Below are 22,949 nucleotides of genomic sequence, written 5' to 3'. Positions count from 1 at the left end.
CGAAAGATCGGCGGTGTTGACTGGAATACAGGGTAACCTAATTTTTACATATTTAGACAATGTCACTGTTGTGGGAGATTTACTCAAGGAGCATAATGCCTGACTCAAAGCAGTGTTAGAACATTAAGACAAAACAATGTAATGATGGACAAGGGTGAGTTTTTGAGAAAGGAAGTCACCTCTTTGGATCATGTGTTGACAGCTAAGGGACTTCAGCCAGGTACGTCCGAAGTTGAAGCCATCAGGTGATATCATCAACCGCATACAATGACACAAGTAAAAGTGTGTTTAGGCCTCATCGGATACTACATGTGATTTTTGAGCAACTTCAGTAAGGTTGGCAAACCAGAGTTGTTACGAGTTTCCCCAAGTGAAATTCTCTTGTATTTCCCTGATTTCCTGACAAGTTTTAGCATTATTTCCTGACAAGTTTTAGCATTTTTCCCTGACAAATTTTGAGACTTCAAGAGTGTGTAGAGATACAAGCTGACAAGAAAATGTAGGGACTTCTGTATTTCTAAATGTGTGAGCAAAAACCTTAAGTACTAACATCAACATCTTTTGTAATGAACTGTTTATAGACTTAGAAAGCAAGCCAATGTGTGTGTTTCATGAAGACCGCTGACGTTTTATTTCAACAAAAATACGCATTTTCTTGGAGTCGCAAGATAGATTTAAAATGCCTTTACTGATTTCAGAAATAACCTCAGAAAAAAGTAAACTTCTTGAAAGAAGTGTATAAGGCAGGGAAGAGTTGTGTAAACCAACACTATAGGTGACCACCAATAGAATATTGGTTCTACTATGTTCATTTTGTCAGTTATTACCCACTGTGTTATGCCCATTATTTTAGAAGTATTGTGTAACCGCCTGCTTAGCTGAGTGGTAATGCGTTTGGCTAACATGCAGCGGGCCTGGGTTTGATCCCCGGCCAGATTGGAGATTTTCTCCATTCGTGGACTGGATGTTGTGTTATCCTCATCATCATTTCATCGTCACTGACACACAAGAAGGCCAATGTGGCATCACCTGAATGAAGAATTGCAACCCGGCAGTCAAACTTCCCTGAATGGGGCCTCATGGCCATCAATGGCACACAATCATTTCATTTTACAGATACTGTGTGCTTTTTCTTTCAAGAAATATATGAGTACATAGCACACAAACTACCAGCTACTGACACAATTTTCTTCTTTTTATTGTCCATACTTTCTAATATATGAACTACTTTCAAAGTGCCAAAATGTGCTAGAATAATAAAATGTCTATGAAACGCCACACTGTACAATGTACTTGTGGCGAGACAGTTGCAATTCCTGAAATCCATTGACTGTGGGCTCTGGCCTGCTGAGGAGCACTGCATTCCTGGGTCCATGATGAAAATCTGCCGCATTACGCCACACACAAACAGACCCGGCCTGCAGGCAGGTTGGTGAGACTAGATCCTACAGGCAGGACCTGCACATTACTGGGAAACGATGGGCTTCAGATCAGCAGGCCTCTTCCATTAGAGATACCTGCTGAAATGGCCCGTCATTGAAGTAAACTCGTGTCCAGCTGTTCACGAGTCACAGACACCATGCTGATGAAATGAAACTGCAGTGACCAATCCAAGCAACAGATAACTTGAGAAAATACTCTGAGAATCAGTACTAATGATCACTGAGCTGCTGACAGGCATGTAGAGAAGACAATCACACTCTTACAACTAAATTTTTGGCCATAGCCTTTGTCAGAAAACAAGAGCACACACACTTTCACATAATAACTCTGACAACTCTCCAGTCACTGTGTCAATAATCTCTCAGAATCAGATCCACATAAACCACTCAAAAAGGGAGTTCCTTACAAGTGGGAGCTCAAAAGGAAGAAGCCTTCCAACAACTTAAAGAAAGATACTGACAAATCACAAGCCACTCACATGGTTATGCAATATTTCGGATTTGTCTTCTCGTCCAAAGAAATTAAAATTAAAATTAGAGGAATATGATTAGCAGATTTTATACAAGGAAGGCAAACAGAATAAGACAGAAGATGCATCATCACACTTATGAATGCATGTGAAGTAACATGTCATCCAACAACTAGTGCAACAGGACCGCAGTGTGTGCTGAAGATTATGGTGTAGACACAAGCAGCACAGCTGAGGCAGTAACCAAGGGTGCTCGATATGAACCACAGATAACACTAAGGGACAACAAGGACCTCCTAATGTCAGAAGAGCCATTCGGAAGTCCATTGAAGGAAATGGATAATGTCAAATTAAATAACAAAGAGAAGTTAGCAATTCTGAAGCCACAGCATTCCTCCGATTGGAGGACATCAGGGTATGGGTAGAACATATGGGAGAGTAAAACAATTTTGTAGCTGGCTGGAGATGAAGACAGAGAAGTTTATTTGTGTGAAAGTTGTCAGAAAAATAAGATTACTCAAACTAAAACCGGGCAACACACACCCCAGAGAGCTAACATAACACAGAGCTCACACACCCCAGAAGTTATATTCGAGAGTATAATGTCGGTCTCTTATCACAAACCCACACAGGTAACAAATACATTTTGACTTTTCAAGATTCGCTGATGAAATTTGTAGTGGCACAACCGCTAGACAGGCATGATACGAATAACACTGTACAGAAGTTGGTAGAGAACATTATACTGAAATTTGGTTTATTTATGTCACTGCAGATTGGGACATGTGGGTGCTTTTTGCAATCTTCATATGCAACACAAGCCCCAGTAGCACAAGAGGGTATACGCGGTTCAGGTTATTCTTTGGCAAAAAATGCAACCTACTGGGACTTCTGCAAAGAAAGCCTGAAACTGTTATTTATAACTAACATGGTTATGACACAGAGATACACCAGATGATGTAACAGTTACATCAAGAGACCAGTGTGAACATGCAGGAGATCAAGGAAAGGAATAAAATTCACTATAGAAGAATGGTGAGAGCATAAGAAGGGGCAGACAGAAGTAATTAGACAGTCAGTGTAAAGGACCCTGCCACACAGTCGAAGTGGATAGACCCAGTGTAGTAATTAGGATAAAAGGAGAGAAATGTACCAAAGCACATGCAAACAGTGTGAGAAAAATTCTCTTAATTGCAGATGGCAAGAGTACGGGATTGCTTATCAGCAGTAGTATGGTAACCAGCATAACCAGACAGACATACACAACAAGAGACATACAACAATTCCAATCTGCACCAGGGATTTATCATGAAAATCAAGGAATGGTTAGTCTGTATAGTATTACTTGCTGTATTATAATTTACTTTAATGTGAAGGAATTACAATGTAACACTGACAAAACCCACCAAGCCAAGAATCAAGCTGTGTTGCACTGCATAGTGAGATTGGATTCAGTAAAGTTGGTCACAGTTGACAGCAAGCACGCGCAGCAAGACATAACATAGCATGCAGAAAACATATGTTGGGCTAAAGAACGGATAGGGTAGTTAGCTAGACATGAATCCATTGGACCAAAACTAGGAATTTTGAATTTTAAGATCCAAGTAAAATTCCGTTTGACACACTAGATGAGGATGATGTGTCATTTTTCAAACCTAAGATGGATGTTCTGGAGGAGGAACAAGGAGAGTTATTAAGGCTATAGAGGGAACAAGGGACGATAGTGAAGGCCTCGCTAATGAATTTCAATCAGACGATTAATGCTGTTACGAAGAATGGAAAGATAATCGCTGACAGTACATGCAAGTTAAGTAGACACGTAAAAAGAGTGTGAAAATAGTACGATCAAGAAGCTGCATTCAGCACTGATTCTGGTAACAGTAACAGAACAGCTGGTGCAGTTAACAGCAATTTTCAATCATATAAACAGAAAGTATGATTTGCTAATCATGGGCGCGGTGAATACACAGGAAGGCTTGTTGGTGCCTCGCTTAATAAACCCAGTACAGGTGACGTGATACTTGCAGTTGTTCAACAATTGTTTGATTGCAGTTGTTTAAAGATGATATGAAGGACAAAAGGTTTCCAATTGAATTCACCAATAACAAGGGATCCCAACCACACTGTATTATAGATTTAGATGTCTTCTTTGTCAGTATTATTTTAAGTTATGTTTTAAATGTACAACTAGTGGACAGCAATGAAAGTACAGGGTCATTCCATGTCATGGGGACCAGGGGTCCCCACTCTACCATCTCCAAATCTAATGAAATTTGGTGTGAAGGTTCTACATGGTCTTTGATGCTAATATACCAAATTTCAGTTCAGTATCTTCATTAGTTGAATTTTTTTGGGCTTTTAAAGGGAGGCTACTCATCTTCACATCACATACAAAGGTGCAAATGTGCCAAGTTTGCTACACTTTTTTAAAAGTTCTAGCACACATTTGGTCATTTGCTTTAATATACGAGGGTCACTCCAAAAGAAATGCACACTTTTTTTTTTTTTTAAATACATCTTTTATTCTACAAGTTTGAAAGTTTTACAGTGTGTAGATACATCCTTTAGGAACAATATTTCCATTTGTCCACATAATTTCCACCCCTCTCAACTGCCTTACGCCATCTTGGAACCAGCCCCTGTATACCCGCACCGTAAAATTCTGGACCAACGTGTTGGAGCCATTGCTTGGCAGCATGCACAAGGGAGTCATCATCTTCAAACCTTGTTCCACGAAGAGAGTCTTTCAGTTTCCCCCAAAGAGTTGATAGTCACATGGAGCCAGGTCAGGACTGTAAGGTGGGTGTTTCAATGTTGTCCACCCGAGTTTTGTGATCGCTTCCATGGTTTTTTGACTAACATGTGGCCGCCCATTGTTGTGCAACAGCAAAACGTCCTGCTTTTGCTGATGTGGTCAAACACGACTTAGTCGAGCTTGAAGTTTCTTCAGTGTCGTCACATATGCATCAGAATTTATGGTGGTTCCACTTGGCATGATGTCCACAAGCAAGAGTCCTTCGGAATCGAAAAACACTGTAGCCATAACTTTTCCAGCAGAAGGTGTGGTTTTGATTTTTTTTTCCTTGTATGAATTTGCATGATGCCACTCCATTGATTGCCTTTTCATCTCTGGTGAAAAATGATGGAGCCATGTTTCATCACCTGTCACAATTCTTCCAAGAAATTCATCTCCACCATTCTCGTACTGTTCCAAAAGTTCGCTGCATACAGTTTCTTTGTGAGCCACTGTCAACATCCTGAGAACCCACGTGGCACAAACCTTTTTTAATGCCAACACTTTCAGTATTCTGCAAACACTTCCTTCCCCTATCTCAACGCAGCGTGACAATTCATTCACTGTGATGCGTCTGTCAGCAGTCACCAATTCGCAAACTCTCTGCACATTGTCTGGAGTGTGTGCAGTATCAGCCCTGCCGCTGTGAGGACAATCCTCAATATTGCCATGCCTGCTTTCATCACGTAACCTGCTTGCCCACCGACTAACTGTACTGCGATCGACAGTAGAATCTCCATATACCTTTTCCCACTGTCTCGTTTTCACAGCACAGGAATTCTACAACAGCACGTTGCTTCTGACGAACGTCAAGTGTAACAGCTATCTTGAAGACTTGTTGTGACGGCCCCACTCACGGGAACAGGTTGAACTAAGTTTGAAAACAAGTGGGAAGGATGCATCTACACACTGTAAAACTTTCACACATGCAGAATGAAAACTGTATTTTTACAAAAATAGTGTGCATTTCTTTTGGAGTGACCCTCATACACAGAGAACTTTTTATGCTGAATCACACCATGGCAAAAATTTGGGATTTAGTCACACCTAAATATAGTTACAAGCCTCTAAACTGGCTAAAAAATTCGTCATGTTACTCTGAGAGCCAAGATTTGACCGACCACTGCCACTTTTCATATGAACCAATCACACCAAAACATAAGAAGGTTATTCCTATGTATGAGGTCTACATATGGATCAAATTTAACTAACATTGGATGCCTAGAAGGAAAGATCTGCATCTACAAAGTTGGTCAAAATTTTCTACGTGCAAATTTTAGGGTAGTTTTGGGGGAAATATTTAAACTGTGTCTTGTTCAATCCTCTTTTTCTTGCCACAGCTTGAAAGAGCAGGCTTTAAGCTTTCAAATCTATTTTTTCAATTTCTGGATCCAGCATACTGATGAGTAAGAATACATTTCAAAAGTTCATCAGGTTACCTTCCATTCAGAAAGCGGTTGCACTCAGTGACTGTTATATTTATTATTTATCACTTCGAGAAGATTCAAAAGTGAAATTTTTGTTCATAAAATCTCACAATTTTTTTAGTGTATGAATGAGTTTCAAATGTTAATTTAAGATGTGCCATAAAACAAGTATAATACACAACAGTGTAAATTTGCAAAACAAAAACACTAAATAGTAAGTTCCATTTCTGGTTAAATAGTTTTACAATTTTGTCAAGGTCAGACTGAGGAAAACTATATTGTCTTCCTGATGATGATGGTGCTTCTAAAGTCATGAAAATATGTTGCTCAGGAATTCAACAGGTGTCTTTAACTGTTGGCCAGTGGAAGGAATGATCAGAACCATGCGGGTGCATAAAGCTGATGAGCACATCATCTTGTTCATGTGAAATACGCTATTAACCTTATCTGAAAGGCATGGACAGCAATGGTATCATGATGGTGACAGTCACTGGTCATACAAATGCTAATATTCTGACATTCTTTGCCATCAAAATAGATAACAAATGGATGTAATGTGGCCAGACTGTTCTCCCAATGAAATCCTTGCACAGCATCTTCAACAACAAATGAATAATTCTCAGCAACATACATGATTAGATTAGGTTTTTGTTCCATAGATCCATGCTGAGGAGATCCTCTTGGATGTGGAACATGTCAATTTTTTTAAGCTGAAATAACAACACTAATAGTATGAGTATATACAATACATCATTTTTAAGCTGAAATAACAATACTAATGGTTTGAGTATATACAATACATCATTTGTTTCTATTAAAAAATTCGTCAATGGAGTAGGAGTTGGCCACTAGTAAGTCTTTCAGATTCCTTTTAAACTGATCTTTATTTGTAACGAAATTTTTTGTGTGTGCTAGCAAATTACTAAAGATAAGTGTTCCTGAGCAGCGGACCCCTTTTTGAACTAAAGTAAGTGCTTTTTCCTTGTGCAGATCATTTTTGTTCCTGGCATTGTATGTATTAAGTGAGCTGTTTGTTGGAAAAAGAGATATTATTTAGGACAAATTTCATTAAGGAGTAAATATATCAATATAATTAATTCATTTTCTGCATGATTTCTTTTTAGTTGTTCAAGATATAAACTTTAGTGATTTGCCACAAAGTGATGGTTTCTTAAAACGATAATTTCAAAATCAGTGTCTCCATGAAATCTTCAACAGTTCTGACATGTCTCCAATGTGTATCTGTCAGTATGGACCTTTGTTGGTTTTACACTGTTTCATAGTCTTTAAAAGCATCTTTGAGAAAAGCCTCTAGTTGTATTTTTCCGGGACATTCCTCACAACAATGCAGCATATTATCTTTTGATTCCAAACTCCATACTACTTTTTTCCTCAGAAACCTTGTAGTCATCTTGGATGGATGTTTCTGAAGCCAACATTAATTTGACATTTTGATGAATTGCACACACGCATACTGACTGTGATCCAGAAGCACCAACTGTAGTAAACCATTTCAGTGTGAGCTCACAAACTTTTGAGAAGCTCAGTTGATTTCCATGAACATTTCTTTCTGGTTTCAAAGGAGCAGATGTTTCTACTTGTGAATCTTTTTCCCATTTATTTTTACTGCGACACAATCCTTTTAGCTTACGCAGAAACAAGAAAACTTATCAGCTCCAAAAAAAAGTGAAGATATTTTCTTTTACTTCATTGTTGAGCTTTTTCCCTTTTCAGTTTGCATATATTGCCAAAATCCCATCTTCTATCTTTAGTTTCCTAGATTACTACTCCTTTGAGTCAAAACAACAAATTCTTTAGCAGTTTTCTTTTTTCAATAGTCCAGCTATTTGGGGCCAGGGTCAAAATTTGAACTTTACTGCAATTTCTTGAAGCCTGAAGTATAAGTTTTTCAATTAAGATAACCATATCTTCAAATTTTTGGCACTCATCGATTTGTATTTGAGCATTATTTACTTGGCTCGCACCAGCAGCTGTGGCAATTACCTTAGTAATGCTACCTGGGCCATCAGAACTTTGTGCTTTATGTATCCCATTGAATCCCTTTTGCTGATCCATTGAACCGTTAATGGTAACTCTCCACATAATGATAATGAAATATTAGCAGTACAGCAAGCATCAACGACATCCATGTCTTCAGTGGATGGTGATTCTCACTTATCCTGGTGGGATGATTCTTTTTGGGCCACTCTTGTCTAAATTTGGTACAAATTTTCTGACCAGGTTGAAAAACATTAGTCAATAACTTCAACCTATCAGAAATTGCGTTGGTCACTGCTATTAAAGTCATCTTGGTTACGTGTTTTTCTTTTCCAAATAGGTTGCAGCATGTCTTCTGTAGGAACTAAAATATTGTCATCAACTAGGCATTATGGTATGGACAAATTTGGGCATCTTGAGTAAAATCAAGCCAGGACCTACATCGTAGAAGCTCCTTGTCCATTGGTGACATTTCCTTAACTGATTGTAATTGACTTATGTCATAACAGAATGGTGATGACTTAGGACAGTCAGCTCCATCTGATCCACCAAAGCAGGTGGGTGAAACGGTCTCTTGGTTCATTTTATACAGTAGTTTATTAACCTATAACAAGCAATTTTGAAAGCTTATAAATATCCAGGTTTGATACATAGACGATTCAGTCTTGTTTACATATAAAATATACAGATTAGGCCATCAAAATATATTGTTTTAGTGCTTACCTTCAGCTACGTTAAGACCGCACAATGTCAATAACAAAGGTAACACCTCACAGAAGACCGACACAGAGAAAATTGCCAATAATGAAAGCAAAAGTTGAAAGCGGTATTTCAGCAACGTATCATTGCTGTGAGGATAGAGCCTTAAACTATTGCTGCTTTATAATGTAGATGGAAACTGAGTGACAATGTACACATGCAACATCATGCATTGTAGGGTTAAAACATTCCAAATATAACATAACATTCCATTCCATTGTGATCATCTAGATCTTATGATCTTAAGAGCATTTCCTGTGGTTTTATTACATTTATATTCTATACTGTAAAATAATGTAAAAACACTTATTAGCACAGTTGGATTCCCTGACCTGCCGGCAAATCTTATACTATTAAAAGACACTACAATTACACATTTTTTGATTTACAACTTCAAATTGTATTAATTTTTTGTATTTACCAATAATCCGTCTTCCCTAATTTTGAATAGGTAGTCTTACTCTCATCAATATGCAAGGTCCGGAAATTAAACAACATAGCTCTGAAAGCTAAAAGCATGCTCTTTCCACCTTTGGTAAGTAAAAGAGGTAAGAATAACCTTCTGAAGTTTTGGTGTGATTGGTGCATATGAAAAGTAGCAGTGGTCGGTCAAATCTTGGCTCTCAGAATAGCATGGTGGATTTTATACCCACTTTAGAGGTTTGTATCTATATTTAGGTGTGGTTAAATCTCAAATTTTTGTCACGATGTAATTCAGCATAAAAAGTTGTCAATGTATGTTAAAGAAAATGACCAAATGTATGTTAAAGAAAATGACCAAATGTATGTTAAAGAAAATGACCAAATGTATGTTAAAGAAAATGACCAAATGTATGTTAAAGAAAATGACCAAATGTATGTTAAAGAAAATGACCAAATGTATGTTGAAGAAAATGACCAAATGTATGTTGAAGAAAATGACCAAATGTATGTTGAAGAAAATGACCAAATGTATGTTGAAGAAAATGACCAAATGTATGTTGAAGAAAATGACCAAATGTATGTTGAAGAAAATGACCAAATGTATGTTAAAGAAAATGACCAAATGTACGTTAAAGAAAATGACCAAATGTACGTTAAAGAAAATGACCAAATGTACGTTAAAGAAAATGACCAAATGTACGTTAAAGAAAATGACGAAACGTATGCTGGAACTTTTAAAAAGAACCTAGCAAATTTGGCATATCTGCATCTTCGTACATGATGCAAAGGTGAGTAGCCTCTCTTTAAAAGACACTAAAAATTCAACCACTGCAGATACTGGACTGAAATTCGGAATATAGCCTTCGAAGACCATATAGAACCCTCACACCAAATTTAATTAGATTTGGAGATGGTCGAGTGGGGACAATTTTTTAATATTGTTCAAAATGGCTCTGAGCACTATGGGACTTAACATCTGTGGTCATCAGTCCCCTAGAACTTAGAACTACTTAAACCTAACTAACCTAAGGACATCACACACATCCATGCCCGAGGCAGGATTCGAACCTGCGACCGTAGCAGTCATGCGGTTCTGGACTGAGCACCTAGAACCGCATGGCCACCGCGGCCGGCGTTTTAATATTGTATTAGTATATTTGATGTAGAATGACCTTATATATAAGGTATGGCCATTACCAATGGAAGTTAACGAAACTAGAAGAATGTTTACTTTTATTGCTCCAGTAAGAACTCTTACTAAACGACGAGACCAAAGGGTAGTATACGCAACTGTCCCTTGAACAGTTTACTTATAATAATATTAAGATCAAGCATCAGATATGTACACACAATTTAGTGCTCATGTCTACCTTTAATAATGACAGATGTGTAGCATGAATGCTGCAGACTGCAATGTAAAATACATTGTGTTACATGAAGGTATCTGGATGCAGATATGGAACAATTAATGGTTATTTAGCTCCAAAGTATGGGGAATTAACAGTCCTGTGTAATGAGTTATATCCAACTGATATAATAGTATGTAGTACCAGCAAGTTGACATTTTTGGGGAAAATGCAAGGACTATGGAGCCCAGATCAGGTTACAATTGAAACATGTTATATGTACCAATGTAAGTAATGCGGATGTAGTACCAGCTTTAAATATAGAAATAAACTGATGTATCATAGGGGATGAGAAGCATAAAATCCCAGAAATACCTGTAATTTTAGCTTTAAAGCATGCAGTTCACCTGTTGGACAACTTAAAAACCACTGGGCATAAGACTGATAAACTACAAAAGGTCAAGGGATGGTCACTGAGCGAGTATTTCACAATGGGATACTCAGGATCCGCTATTTTATGTCTACTAATGATCTTATGAATAATGAATAAAAAAATAGGAGTTCGGGTAAGCTACTAAAAACAACATAGTGAATGCATTATTGTGGCCAAGATAGACATGAAGCCCACGCCTACAACAGTAGTACAAGTTTATATGCCAACTAGCTCTGCAGATGACGAAGAAATTGATGAAATGTATGACGAGATAAAAGAAATTATTCAGGTAGTAAAGGGAGATGAAAATTTAATAGTCACGGGTGATTGGAATTCGAGAGTAGGAAAATGGAGAGAAGGAAACATAGTAGGTGAATATGGATTGGGGCTAAGAAATGAAAGAGGAAGCCGCCTGGTAGAATTTTGCGCAGAGCATAACTTAATCACAGCTGCAAAAAGGTGGGAATTTGAGGAGATGGGACCCGGATAAACTGAAAGAACCAGAGGTTGTACAGAGTTTCAGGAAGAGCATAAAGGAACAATTGACGAGAATGGGAGAAAGAAATACAGTAGAAGAAGAATGGATAGCTTTGAGGGATGAAGTGGTGAAGGCAGCAGAGGATCAAGTAGGTAAAAAGACGAGGGCTAGTAGAAATTCTTGGGTGACGGAAGAAATACTGAATTTAATTGATGAAAGGAGAAAATGAAGGAGGCAAAAAGGAATACAAACGTATCAAGAATGAGATTGACAGGAAGTACAAAATGGCTAAGCAGGCATGGCTAGAGAGCAAATGTAAGGATGTAGAGGCTTACCTCACTAAGGGTAAGATAGATACTACCTACAGGAAAATTAAAGAGACCTTTGGAGAAAAGAGAACCACTTGTATGAATATCAAGGGCTCATATGGAAAAACAGTACTGAGCAAAGAAGGGAAAGCAGAAAGGTGGAAGGAGTAGATAGAGGGACTATACAAGGGCGATGTTCTTGAGGACAATATTATGGAAATGGAAGAGGATGTAGATGAAGATGAAATGGGAGATATGATACTGCGTGAAGAATTTTATAGAGCACTGAAAGACCTAAGTAGAAACAAGGCCCCAGGAGTAGACAACATACCATTAGAACAACTGACAGCCTTGGGAGAGCCAGTCCTGACAAAACTCTACCATCTGGTGAGCAAAATGTACGAGACAGGTGAAATACCCTCAGACTTCAAGAACAATACAATAATTCCAGTCCCAAAGAAAGCAAGCGTTGACAGATGTGAAAATTACCGAACTGTCAGTTTAATAAGTCACGGCTGCAAAATACTAACGCGAATTCTGTACAGACGAATGGAAAAACTGGTAGAAGCCGACCTCGGAAGATCGGTTTGGATTCCGTAGAAATATGGGAACATGTGAGGCAATACTGACCCTACGACTTATCTTAGAAGCTAGATTAAGAAAAGGCAAACCTACGTTTCTAGCATCTGTAGACTTGGAGAAAGCTTTTGACAATGTTGGCTGGAATAATCTCTTTCAAATTCTGAAGGTGGCAGGGGTAAAACACAGGGAGCGAAAGGCTATTTACAATTTGTACAGAAACCAGATGGCAGTTATAAGAGTCGAGGGACATGAAAGAGAAGCAGTGGTTGGGAAGGGAGTGAGACAGGGTTGTAGCCTATCCCCGATGTTATTCAATCTGTATATTGAGCAAGCAGTAAAGGAAACAAAAGAAAAATTCGGAGTAGGTATTAAAATCCATGGAGAAGAAATAAAAACTTTAAGGTTCACTGATGACATTGTAATTCTGTCACAGACAGCAAAGGACTTGGAAGAGCAGTTGAACAGAATGGACAGTGCCTTGAAGGGAGGATATAAGATGAACATCAACAAAAGCAAAACGAGGATAATGGCATGTAGTCGAATTAAGTCAGGCGATGCTGAGGGAATTAGAATAGGAAATGAGACACTTAAAGCAGTAAATGAGTTTTGCTATTTGGGAGCAAAGTAACTGATGATGGTTGAAGTAGAGAGGATATAAAACGTAGACTGGCAATGGCAAGGAAAGCGTTTCTGAAGAAGAGAAATTTGTTAACATCGAGTATAGATTTAAATGTCAGGAAGTCGTTTCTGAAAGTATTTGTATGGAGTGTAGCCATGTATGGAAGTGAAACGTGGATGATAAATAGTTTAGACAAGAAGAGAATAGAAGCTTTCGAAATGTGGTGCTACAGAAGAATGCTGAAGATTAGATGGGTAGAAAACGTAACTAATGAGGAGGTATTGAATAGAATTGGAAAGAAGGGAAATTTGTGGCACAACACGACTAGAAGAAGGGATCGGCTTGTAGGACATGTTCTGAGGCATCAAGGGATCACCAATTTAGTATTGGAGGGCAGCGTGGAGGGTAAAAATCGTAGAGGGAGACCAAGAGATGAATACACTAAACAGATTCAGAAGGATGTAGGCTGCAGTACGTATTGGGAGATGAAGAAGCTTGCATAGGATAGAGTAGCATGGAGAGCTGCATCAAACCAGTCTCAGGACTGAAGACCACAACAACAACAATGATCTTATTGCCTGTGTATATACTGTAAATGTTGACGAAATTGTGGTCACAGAATGTGTCACATAGTGAGTTCAGACCGTTGTGCCAGAATTTGTGTGACAAATAATGTTGTGAATGAACGTGCCCCAAGTACACTTGTTAGATAAACCCTAGCTCACCAAACTGATACACACTATGGTGAGAAAGAGCTGTGCCATGTATTAATTAAGATCAATAAAGCATTCCCCTATTGATGTCCGGAGACTGCGGAGGACAAAGAGACCTCTACCAAGGAGAACTAGGGACACTGAATCCCTCTCTCCAGTACCACATTCCCCACAATTACGTACTGATAAACAGTAAGTTCCCAGCAAGGGCTGGAAAATAATGGAATGTAGTGTTAAACTGGTGATATTTTTGTAAATATATATATGGCTCTTAGACCGAAAAGTATCAGAGTATTAAAATACTAATGAAGTCATATTGGAGACCAAATGTAATGTTGTAAAATTAATATAATTCTGATGGAAATGAAGAATTATGCTAGTCACAATTTTGTGAAGTACCGTAAGATGTAACAGTGTAAAATGAATGTAATGAACAGGAATAATGTTCCAAAGGCACCAATATCTATTGATAGGATGAGAAAATTTTGTACTCTCTGAGGGAAGAGTTCGTGAAATTTTGCCTAGGTGATGGGAGATGACGTGGAATCGAATACTGAGAGATGAAAATAGCATTAAATTCCCTTTGTAGCTACGAGCTGTCTTAAGAAGGCAATGGATGCATTTGCATAATCATTTACTCAAACAGTGTCAGTCTGGTGCCGAACAATCCACAGGCTATACACACATGAGGGGGGGCAGCATACAAAAGTGCAAGACTCCAGTCCCATAACAGAGACAGTGGAAGATGTGCCTCCTAATCTGCACAAAACATGTAAGGTTCACGCAAGTGACTGCTATGTATGTCAGAGGTAATCTTCCAGAACATGGGAAGTGCCAAAAAGTAGGACCTACTCTGTGTAAGGAAGAACACAGATCGGTGATCATGTGAGACACTACCCTTTTGTTGGTCTTCGGCAGGTTGCGGACCTAGGGTAGTGGGAGAATAGTATCCTCGTTGAGGCGAATGTCCCCCTGTCATTTCAGTGTATGAACTTCCAGCATGCTGGAATAATTGCAGATCAGAAACTTCTGTCAACCAGTGTAACAAAAAACCAGCCAATGCAAATTTCAATTTTTTTTTTATTCACTCAATGACTAGTTTTGGGCCGGGACCCTTTTTCAACTGATACCAGATAGTCAAAATAGTATTTCCAAAAACACAAAACCCATGTCAAAAATATATACATATTATGAAGTGCAAATCAACAGTTACAGTGCACACCATCTATTTGTATGATGATGTAACTATTCATTTGCACTTCATAATAAGTATATACTTTTGACATGGTTTTAGTATTTTTTGAAATATCATTTCGACTGTCTGGCATGATGATCTGAAAATGGTTCTAGCATGAAACTAGTCATTAAGTAAACAAAAACAGCGAAATTTCCAGCTTTGGCAGGTTTTTCATTGTACTGATTTTAGGGTACATCCACATGTATTACATTGTACTGCTGTGACTTTTTTGGGGTTCGAATGTCATATGTAACATTTTCTATGTAATTCTACAAATTTTGGCAGCAGTATCTGTTTCGGATAATCATTTCCACTTAATTGCATCATATGTGCTTATACAAATACTGCAATATTTCCACCTCCTACTGTTTTTTGGAAAGTTCACCCTACGGAAGAGTTTTAAGGTTTACAACTGCAACTGAACATAGCTATATTTTGAAACAATTAGCAACTACCTGCGTAAAAGAAATTTTATTTCTTAACTGCTTTGGGCAATTAGTGCCCTTCTTCAGAAGGTTAAAACTATCACATTATTTCCAAGTGACAACAATAAGATGCATGTGGCATATTGCTATGGTCATGTGGTTTACAGTGCCTGTCCAAAAATGGCATAAAGAAGTCAAACAACAAATGTATACATCATTACAGAACTGAAGCTAATCGGCTCGCCTGATGTTTGACTTTTAACACTGTGACCAAGTCCGCCTGAATGTGGAGTTACTGATTTTTTAATTTCATGTTTGAAGTCAAGATGACAAGTGACAAATGAAATACTTTTTGTGTGTGATATAACTACAGAGTAAAAATTTTCAGATTTATTCCTTTACTTGTACCACAAAACCTTACTTCTTGCCAAATTCTATGATTGTAAGTCAACAGGAAGTACCCTTTAAGTCTCAATGAGCAAGTTCACGACTATCATAAATGGCCATACCTATTGATTGCACTGACTTAGAAGCTACTGTTCACTGTATCACCAAAAGACCATAGACCTTAATATGTTAGAAATTTCAATTGGATACATCCACATATTCCTGAGAAACAGGGTTTTTAACAGTTGGAAATACAGACAGACAGACGACAAAGCAACCCTATAAGGAGTCTGTTTTTACCGATAGATGTGTGGCAAATTAAAAAACAGTTGTTCTGCTTCTGAAAGAATAAATTTTTATCTTTCATGTTGTCGCAGAAGAAGCTGAGTAGTAGCACCATGGTGTAGTGGTTATGATGCTAAACTGTTGCATGGAGGGTCGTGAGCTCAAAACTCACATGAACTGTAAAATTTTAATTTCTATATTCAGTTCGAGTACATTCTAGAAGTATCCACAAATGTCAAGAATCATTGTACTTGAATGTTCTGTAGCTGTACATATATTGTATGTGTTCTGGCCAGAGGCAGTCCACTCCGTGCTCTTGTATGTTCAAGTCTTGAATAAACCTTCATTAAGTGAAGTTAGTGATCACCATTTGTCTAATTACACATTCCTCTACGTGACATTATTCAGGTGGAGGCAATGGATATTGGAACTTTTGATAGCACACATTACTGGCGACACAGTGACTCCCATCAGGCCACGACAGAGCCACTGTTTACATGGCGAGAAACCCGAATTTGAGCCATATTCAACAGATCGCAATCTATCGGAGACAGAAGAAGAGCAGGACATGACAATGCAGCAATTGTATGCCACCACACGAGATATCCTTCTGGGTTCTCTGGTGATGATGGCCAAGATCCAAAAAAGTGGCTGAAGGTATGTAAGCGTATAGCCAAATTTAACAAACGGGATGCCACCGTGTGTTTGGCTAACACATTTTTCTACTTGGAGGGCCCTGCCAAGCAATGGTATGGGAACAACGAGGAGAAGTTCACAAGCTGGGAAGTATTCCAGGTGGAACTGCGCAAGTATTTCAGTGACACATGACGGCGGAAGAGCAAAGCTGAAGATAAATTAAAGCGCAGGGCACAGTGTCCAGGAGAAACGACAGCATCCTCCATTCAAGACGTGTTGGAGCTGTGTAAAATAGTGGATCCTAGAATGAAGGAGGAAGATAAGGTTGCACATCTCATGAAGGGTGTTGCTGAGGACATGTATCGAGCCCTACTCCTGAAGGAGGTTTCAACAGCATATGACTTCATAAAATGGTGCCAGTGCATCAAAAAAGAATTACACTCAAGCAGTTTGATCGGCTTCCAAACATCGTATCGATGTCTGTGATGGTGGAAGCAACTGATTTCACAAGTGTTCTTCGTCAGATAGTGAGAGAGGAAGTTCAGAAGGCACTTACATTGCACAGCGATCAAAAAACCAAGACGCTTCAAGAGGTCATATGGGAGGAAGTGGAACAGACATTGAACCCAATCTCTTGACCTACATTTCCCTTTAGAATGGTGAAAAAGTCAAGGCCATGAGGAATTACGTTCCTACAATGCCATATGAGGAACCAGTTTGGTCACCAGATCTGATGTCTGGAGGACCCAGGATAACCAACCACTATGTTCCCACTGCGGACGACCGGGACATGTGGTGCGCTATTGTCAAGAAAGGCGGTAGATATTTTATGACGCCTGCACCAGAAGACAGCAGACTGATCTCAGCCGAGACCAACTATGGGACACGAAGATGAACAAGAAAATTTGTGGACGATGTAGGTCACCATCGCCGCAAGCTAGCCGCTGGAGAGGACGCTACCCAACACGCCAATCCAGGTCTCCATCGCTGTTTAGAAGCTCCAGCCAATCACATAGGCACCGCAACCTGGAAAACTAAAGGGTGCGACCTTCCTTGGAGGTGAGGCCACTGAAGAGAAAAATCCTCTGCCGTCGATCACTACAAAAAGGATAGGAAACTACTTCGATATCCTCATGGATGACCGACCAGCCCAAGCTCTTGTGGACTCTGGAGCATCATATTCAGTCATTTCGGAGAAGTGCCATCACCAGTTGCAGAAAACCGTATTCGTTGGCAACAAAACATCTCTGCTGAAAGTGGCTAATGGGAAATATGTAAAACCTATGGGAAGATGTACCATTTGTGTGGGTGTAAGTGGCCATACACAGCTGTTAGAAGTCATCATCTTACAAGAGTGTAAAGCTTCTTAGGCAATTATAGATTGTAGTCACTCGAAGATTATGCTAGACGAGATGTGATACTGTGGACAGAAAGATGTGCATCCGAGTGTGTGGAGACTGTGTGCTGGATTAAATGATCATTCCTGCAGTCAGCACCAGATACGTAACTGCAACTTGTCATGTCATGCATCAACCCATGGATCTTTTAGTGGAATGTGAGAGAAGCATACTACTGAAGAATAACTTAGTCATCCCAGCCTCCGTCGTCTCGTTTAAGAATGGATTTGGTGAATTGTAGATAGTTAACTGTTGATGAGAACCGCAGACCCTTTCAAGATGCATGTGTGTGGCAAACGCTGAACCGTTAATTGCAGAACAGCTGAGTGTCATAGAAACCTCCCATGCCGAGTCTGTGTGCGAAATTAGCGCTACCACTACAAGACAGGATTGTATAGCTCGACTATCACCAGATCTCACTAAGAAACAACAGGAGAAGCTACTTGCCATTCATCAAGAGTTGTTCTGAATGTTTCCATCCACTGGTGAAGAGCAAATTAGACAAAATGATGGTGAAGCACCAGATTAGCACTGGAGACCATTAACCAATAAGCCAAAGTGCATATCATGTGTCAGCAATGCAATGCCGAATAATTGGGGATGAAGTAGAGAAAATGATGAAGAACGACATCATTTAACCTTCGAAGAGCCCATGGTCATCACCAGTGGTCCTTGTCAGGAAGAAGGATGGCAGTTGGTGCTTTTGTGTTGATTATAGGAAGCTTAATGAGATATCTGAAAAGGACATTTACCATCTTCCACAAATTGATGATACACTAGGTTATCTGAAGGGGGCGAAGTTTTTCTCAACCATGGACACGCACTCAGGATACTGGCCAATCGAAGTAGGTGAAGCTGATCGTGAAAAAACTGCATTCATCACCCCTGAGGGCCTGTAAGAGTTTAAGGTAATTCCGTTTGATTTGTGTAATGCACCAGCAACTTTTGAACAGGTGATGGATAATCTCCTAAATCACCTGAAGTGGACGATGTGTCTTTGTTATTTAGTTGACATTATAGTGTTCTCAGAGATATCTGATGAACACACAAAAAGACTGAGGGCCGCTCTTAAGTGTCTCCAACAAGGCGGACTGAAACTTAATCCAAGAAAGTGACTCTTTGGAGCAAAAGAAATAAAAATACTTGGGGAAAGGTGTGCGGCCAGACCCACAAAAGGTGAGATCTATAATGGAATTTCCTATTCTTAAAAGTATTAGAGACGTGAGAAACTTCCTCAGATTATGTTCTTGTTGCCATCATTTTATCAAAGACTTTTGTATCAAAGCCAGACCACTCTAAGAGTTGTTAAAATCTGATGCTAAATTTATCTTGGGTGGTGCCCAACAAGATTCTTTCAATGTTCTGTGAAAAGCTCTGATGACTGACCCTGTACTTGGTCTGTATGATAGAGCACCTACCGAACTACACACAGATGCCAGTGGGTACGGGAACGGTGCTATTCTGGTGCAAATTTCAGATATTTGCAAAAGCCAAGAGAAACTACTAAACTACAGAAAGAGAATGTCTTGCTGTGATCTGGGTCAATGCAAATTTCAACAGTCTCTCTATGGAAGGCCATTAACAGTTGTTACAGACCATCATTCATAACCATGAATTTTATCAACTCAGTGTATATCAAACCTCTTCATGTTATCCTCACAGCTAGCTATCTCATCATGCCCAATCTTATATTTTTAAACAAATGCCCCTTATTACACATTTTATGTACCTCGGACAGCAATAGCTTAAATGAAACTAATGAACTAAAATGTAATGTTATTCGTAAGCATGTTTACTTTATCATAAGTCATTGCTATCATACTGATAATTTCAATAATATGTTGATCTACCTGATTCCCCCCCCCCCTCTCTCTCTCTCTCTCTCTCTCTCTCTCTCTCTCTCTCTCTCTCTCTCTCTCTCTTCCTCCAACTCACTTTTCTTACCTAAGTGCATTCTCTTCCTTCCTTTGTGATGAGGAACCAGCACAGGTTTCTGATTTTCAAATTCTGGATTGATTAATGTCTCTATACGATATGCAACTGGATCAAATGGATGGAATATATTGAAAAATGCTGGGCAAGTTGGAAAATGAAAATCTTCTCCCAGTGCATCTATGCCTCTCACTGTTACAAACATTCCTATAAGAAAAAAGAAATGAGACTGTGTTACATGCTTGAATACTTTTCACTATAAAGTCTTCATTTCATAAACACTTACCAATTGGAGATCCAAGTGCAAAAAATGCCGTTGGTGTAAACTGTAAATGGGGATATGAGATGTATGGTTGCCCTGTACCAGCATTTCCCATAACATAGCTTATTCGTCTACTCAACCTCCTCTGCAGGAGCGAGTGGTTTGGTTCTGAGACAGGAGTTGAATTACCTTGTCCTTCAGTATCCTGTAAATTCAATAATTTTATGTTGTAAAATTATATTCATCTAGACTTTAAATATTATAAACTGATAGAATGTATGTCTTTTTTTTCATACTTGTCTTTGTTAGTGATGATAAATGATTTTCTACTGTGAGTCATACCATTTCACTGCAAAAATTAAACGAATATGGGATATGAGGAGTCACCTTAAAACTACTTACTCCTGTTTAAAAGACAGGAAATGGTGTATTAAGCTAACTTATAAAAAGAATGTGCCTGAAGGAAGTACAGTGGGGCCTTTTCTGTTCCTCGTGTATGCTAATGCTTTAACTGAACCTTTAAGACTTCATGGTCATAAGCTATGGAGATGGCTTATCCTCTGTCAGTTGGGGCAGTGATATGCAAACTGCTGCCAACAGCAGTGAAATGAATTACAACAATCTGTTAACTCATATTAATGCAAATAAGCTCCTTCTAAATACACAATAACTATAATCAAAATAACTACACTCAAGACACAAATGTTATTACAGTTACACTGGTACTTAGCTATACACAAACTTTTGGAGATTAATGAGGATAAACATCTGTCATCAAAATAGTACATAGATCATATTTATAAGAAAGTCAATATATTTCAGTTTAATCATCCGCATCTTTGGTATGATATTGAGATCTGGGTTGGGGCACCAGCACTCTATACAGGTAGTCTTTTTGTATCACAAAAATGAGAGAGAGAGAGAGAGAGAGAGAGAGAGAGAGAGAGAGAGAGAGATGATGGGGAGGGGGGAAGGAGATAAGAGAGGGGGATGGGGGGAATGAGAGAGGAAGGGTAGGACACGGTATGATGGGGTAGGACACGGGATGATGGGGTAGGACAGGGAGGGGGAAGAAGAGAGAGGATGGTGAGGAGAGCGTGAGGATGGCGAGGAGCAGGCAAGGATCAGGCGAGGAGTGGGGCTTGGGAGTGGTGGTGGGGACAGGGGGTGGAAGGAGGTCAAGGGGTATGACGAGTGAGGAGAGTATGGGGTAGGAGGGGAAGCACTAATAGTGATAGCTGACGTCAAAAAGATAGAGCATTTTAGAGAAATTTTCAGAAAATATAAAATACTTACCATCTACTCTACATACACCTTGCAGGCAATCATGTTTATGAAAATAAGTTCAGAACATAATTTAATAGACAGTAATGTACATAACTGTAATATATGAGGAAGGGAAAACTTCCACAGAATTACAAGTACCAAACAGACCGCAGACCACAGTTCGCATATGACAGAAACAATTTTTTACAACAGACCTTAAGATAACTGATCTAAATGCCTTAAAGAATAAACTTAAGTATTTATTAATACAGTGATGCTGTTATTCAATAGACTACTTCAAATTGTAAGGTCTCCTTGTAAAAGTGTTAGTATATATAGCCACTGGCTTGTTTTTGCAACAAAACACTGATAAATTCTGATCTTCACTTTTTTATATCACTGTAGGCATTTATCTTTCACTGGTAAGAGAAGTTCAATTAGTACAACCTTCTCTCTCAATGAGTTGTACCTCTATGTATACGTGAACTAAATAGATGACAATGTCTAAAAAGTGACTGTCATACAGATAACAAGCAAGTAAGCAAGTAAATAAATAAATAAATAAATAGACATCCATGATGATTCAAATATGTCCCTCAAAGTACTTTTCCATGTAAATCACAATGTGCAAATACTGCAGCATTAACTTACACAGTTTCTGCCTTCTGATCCTTCCCTTGATTCAGAGTTGGTTTCTTCTGTGTTTTTGCCTGAACGATCCTTTTGGTTGCAAAGAAGATCAAACAATATTACAGTCCCAAGACTATGGCCTCCAACTGAAACTCCACCCTTGAAGTTAGGATTTCTTTCTTGAAATAAATCATACAAACGGTTCAGCTCTTTTCCTACAGTATCCATAATAGTCTGAAATCAAGAATGTAATTCTATTTTACTTGTACTCCTTAGAGAAAGGAGTGTTAAACCTAATTTATTTAATCATTTGAGATAGTGTAATTACCCTGCTACAATCAGATTAACAGCAAACACATTGTTTAACCTATATTTAATGCACTCATTTTACGATCAAGGCATTTTTAGTGCTTTGACATACTACAGCAATTTATAAACGCTGATCCAAAAATATTGCACACAAATTGAAGGAGCTAGCTGATGAGTCAAAAGTCAACAACTTTGGAATAGGAACGTATCATCTTGGAAGTAATCCTGAGCCAGTGAAAGCTTTGGAATGTCGGGAATGACGAGGGAAATAAATGAACACACATTTTAAATTCAGCAAAGATAATACACTGTTTGCTCAACAATGTTGTATATTACAGATGGTATTCAAATATTGGCCAGGTAGGGGTAGGACTCAGGTCCTGAGGATTAC

General features: G+C 38.8%; 1 protein-coding gene across 1 annotated transcript in view; it reads right to left on the bottom strand.

Moving 5' to 3' along the window:
• LOC126480987 (phospholipase DDHD2) overlaps positions 1–22,949 on the bottom strand; it is a 194,677-nt gene that overhangs the window by 30,787 nt on the left and 140,941 nt on the right. The window contains exons 8-10 of the mRNA XM_050104426.1: positions 22,271–22,483; positions 20,378–20,558; positions 20,104–20,298 (exon numbers count right to left, since the gene is read on the bottom strand). Coding sequence (XP_049960383.1) covers positions 20,104–20,298; positions 20,378–20,558; positions 22,271–22,483 — 589 coding nt within the window. The remainder of the gene's footprint in view (positions 1–20,103; positions 20,299–20,377; positions 20,559–22,270; positions 22,484–22,949) is intronic.

The sequence above is a fragment of the Schistocerca serialis genome, chromosome 5, assembly GCF_023864345.2.
Source record: "Schistocerca serialis cubense isolate TAMUIC-IGC-003099 chromosome 5, iqSchSeri2.2, whole genome shotgun sequence".
Taxonomy (NCBI): Eukaryota; Metazoa; Arthropoda; class Insecta; order Orthoptera; family Acrididae; genus Schistocerca; species Schistocerca serialis.
This window is presented reverse-complemented; position numbering and strand designations above follow the sequence as displayed.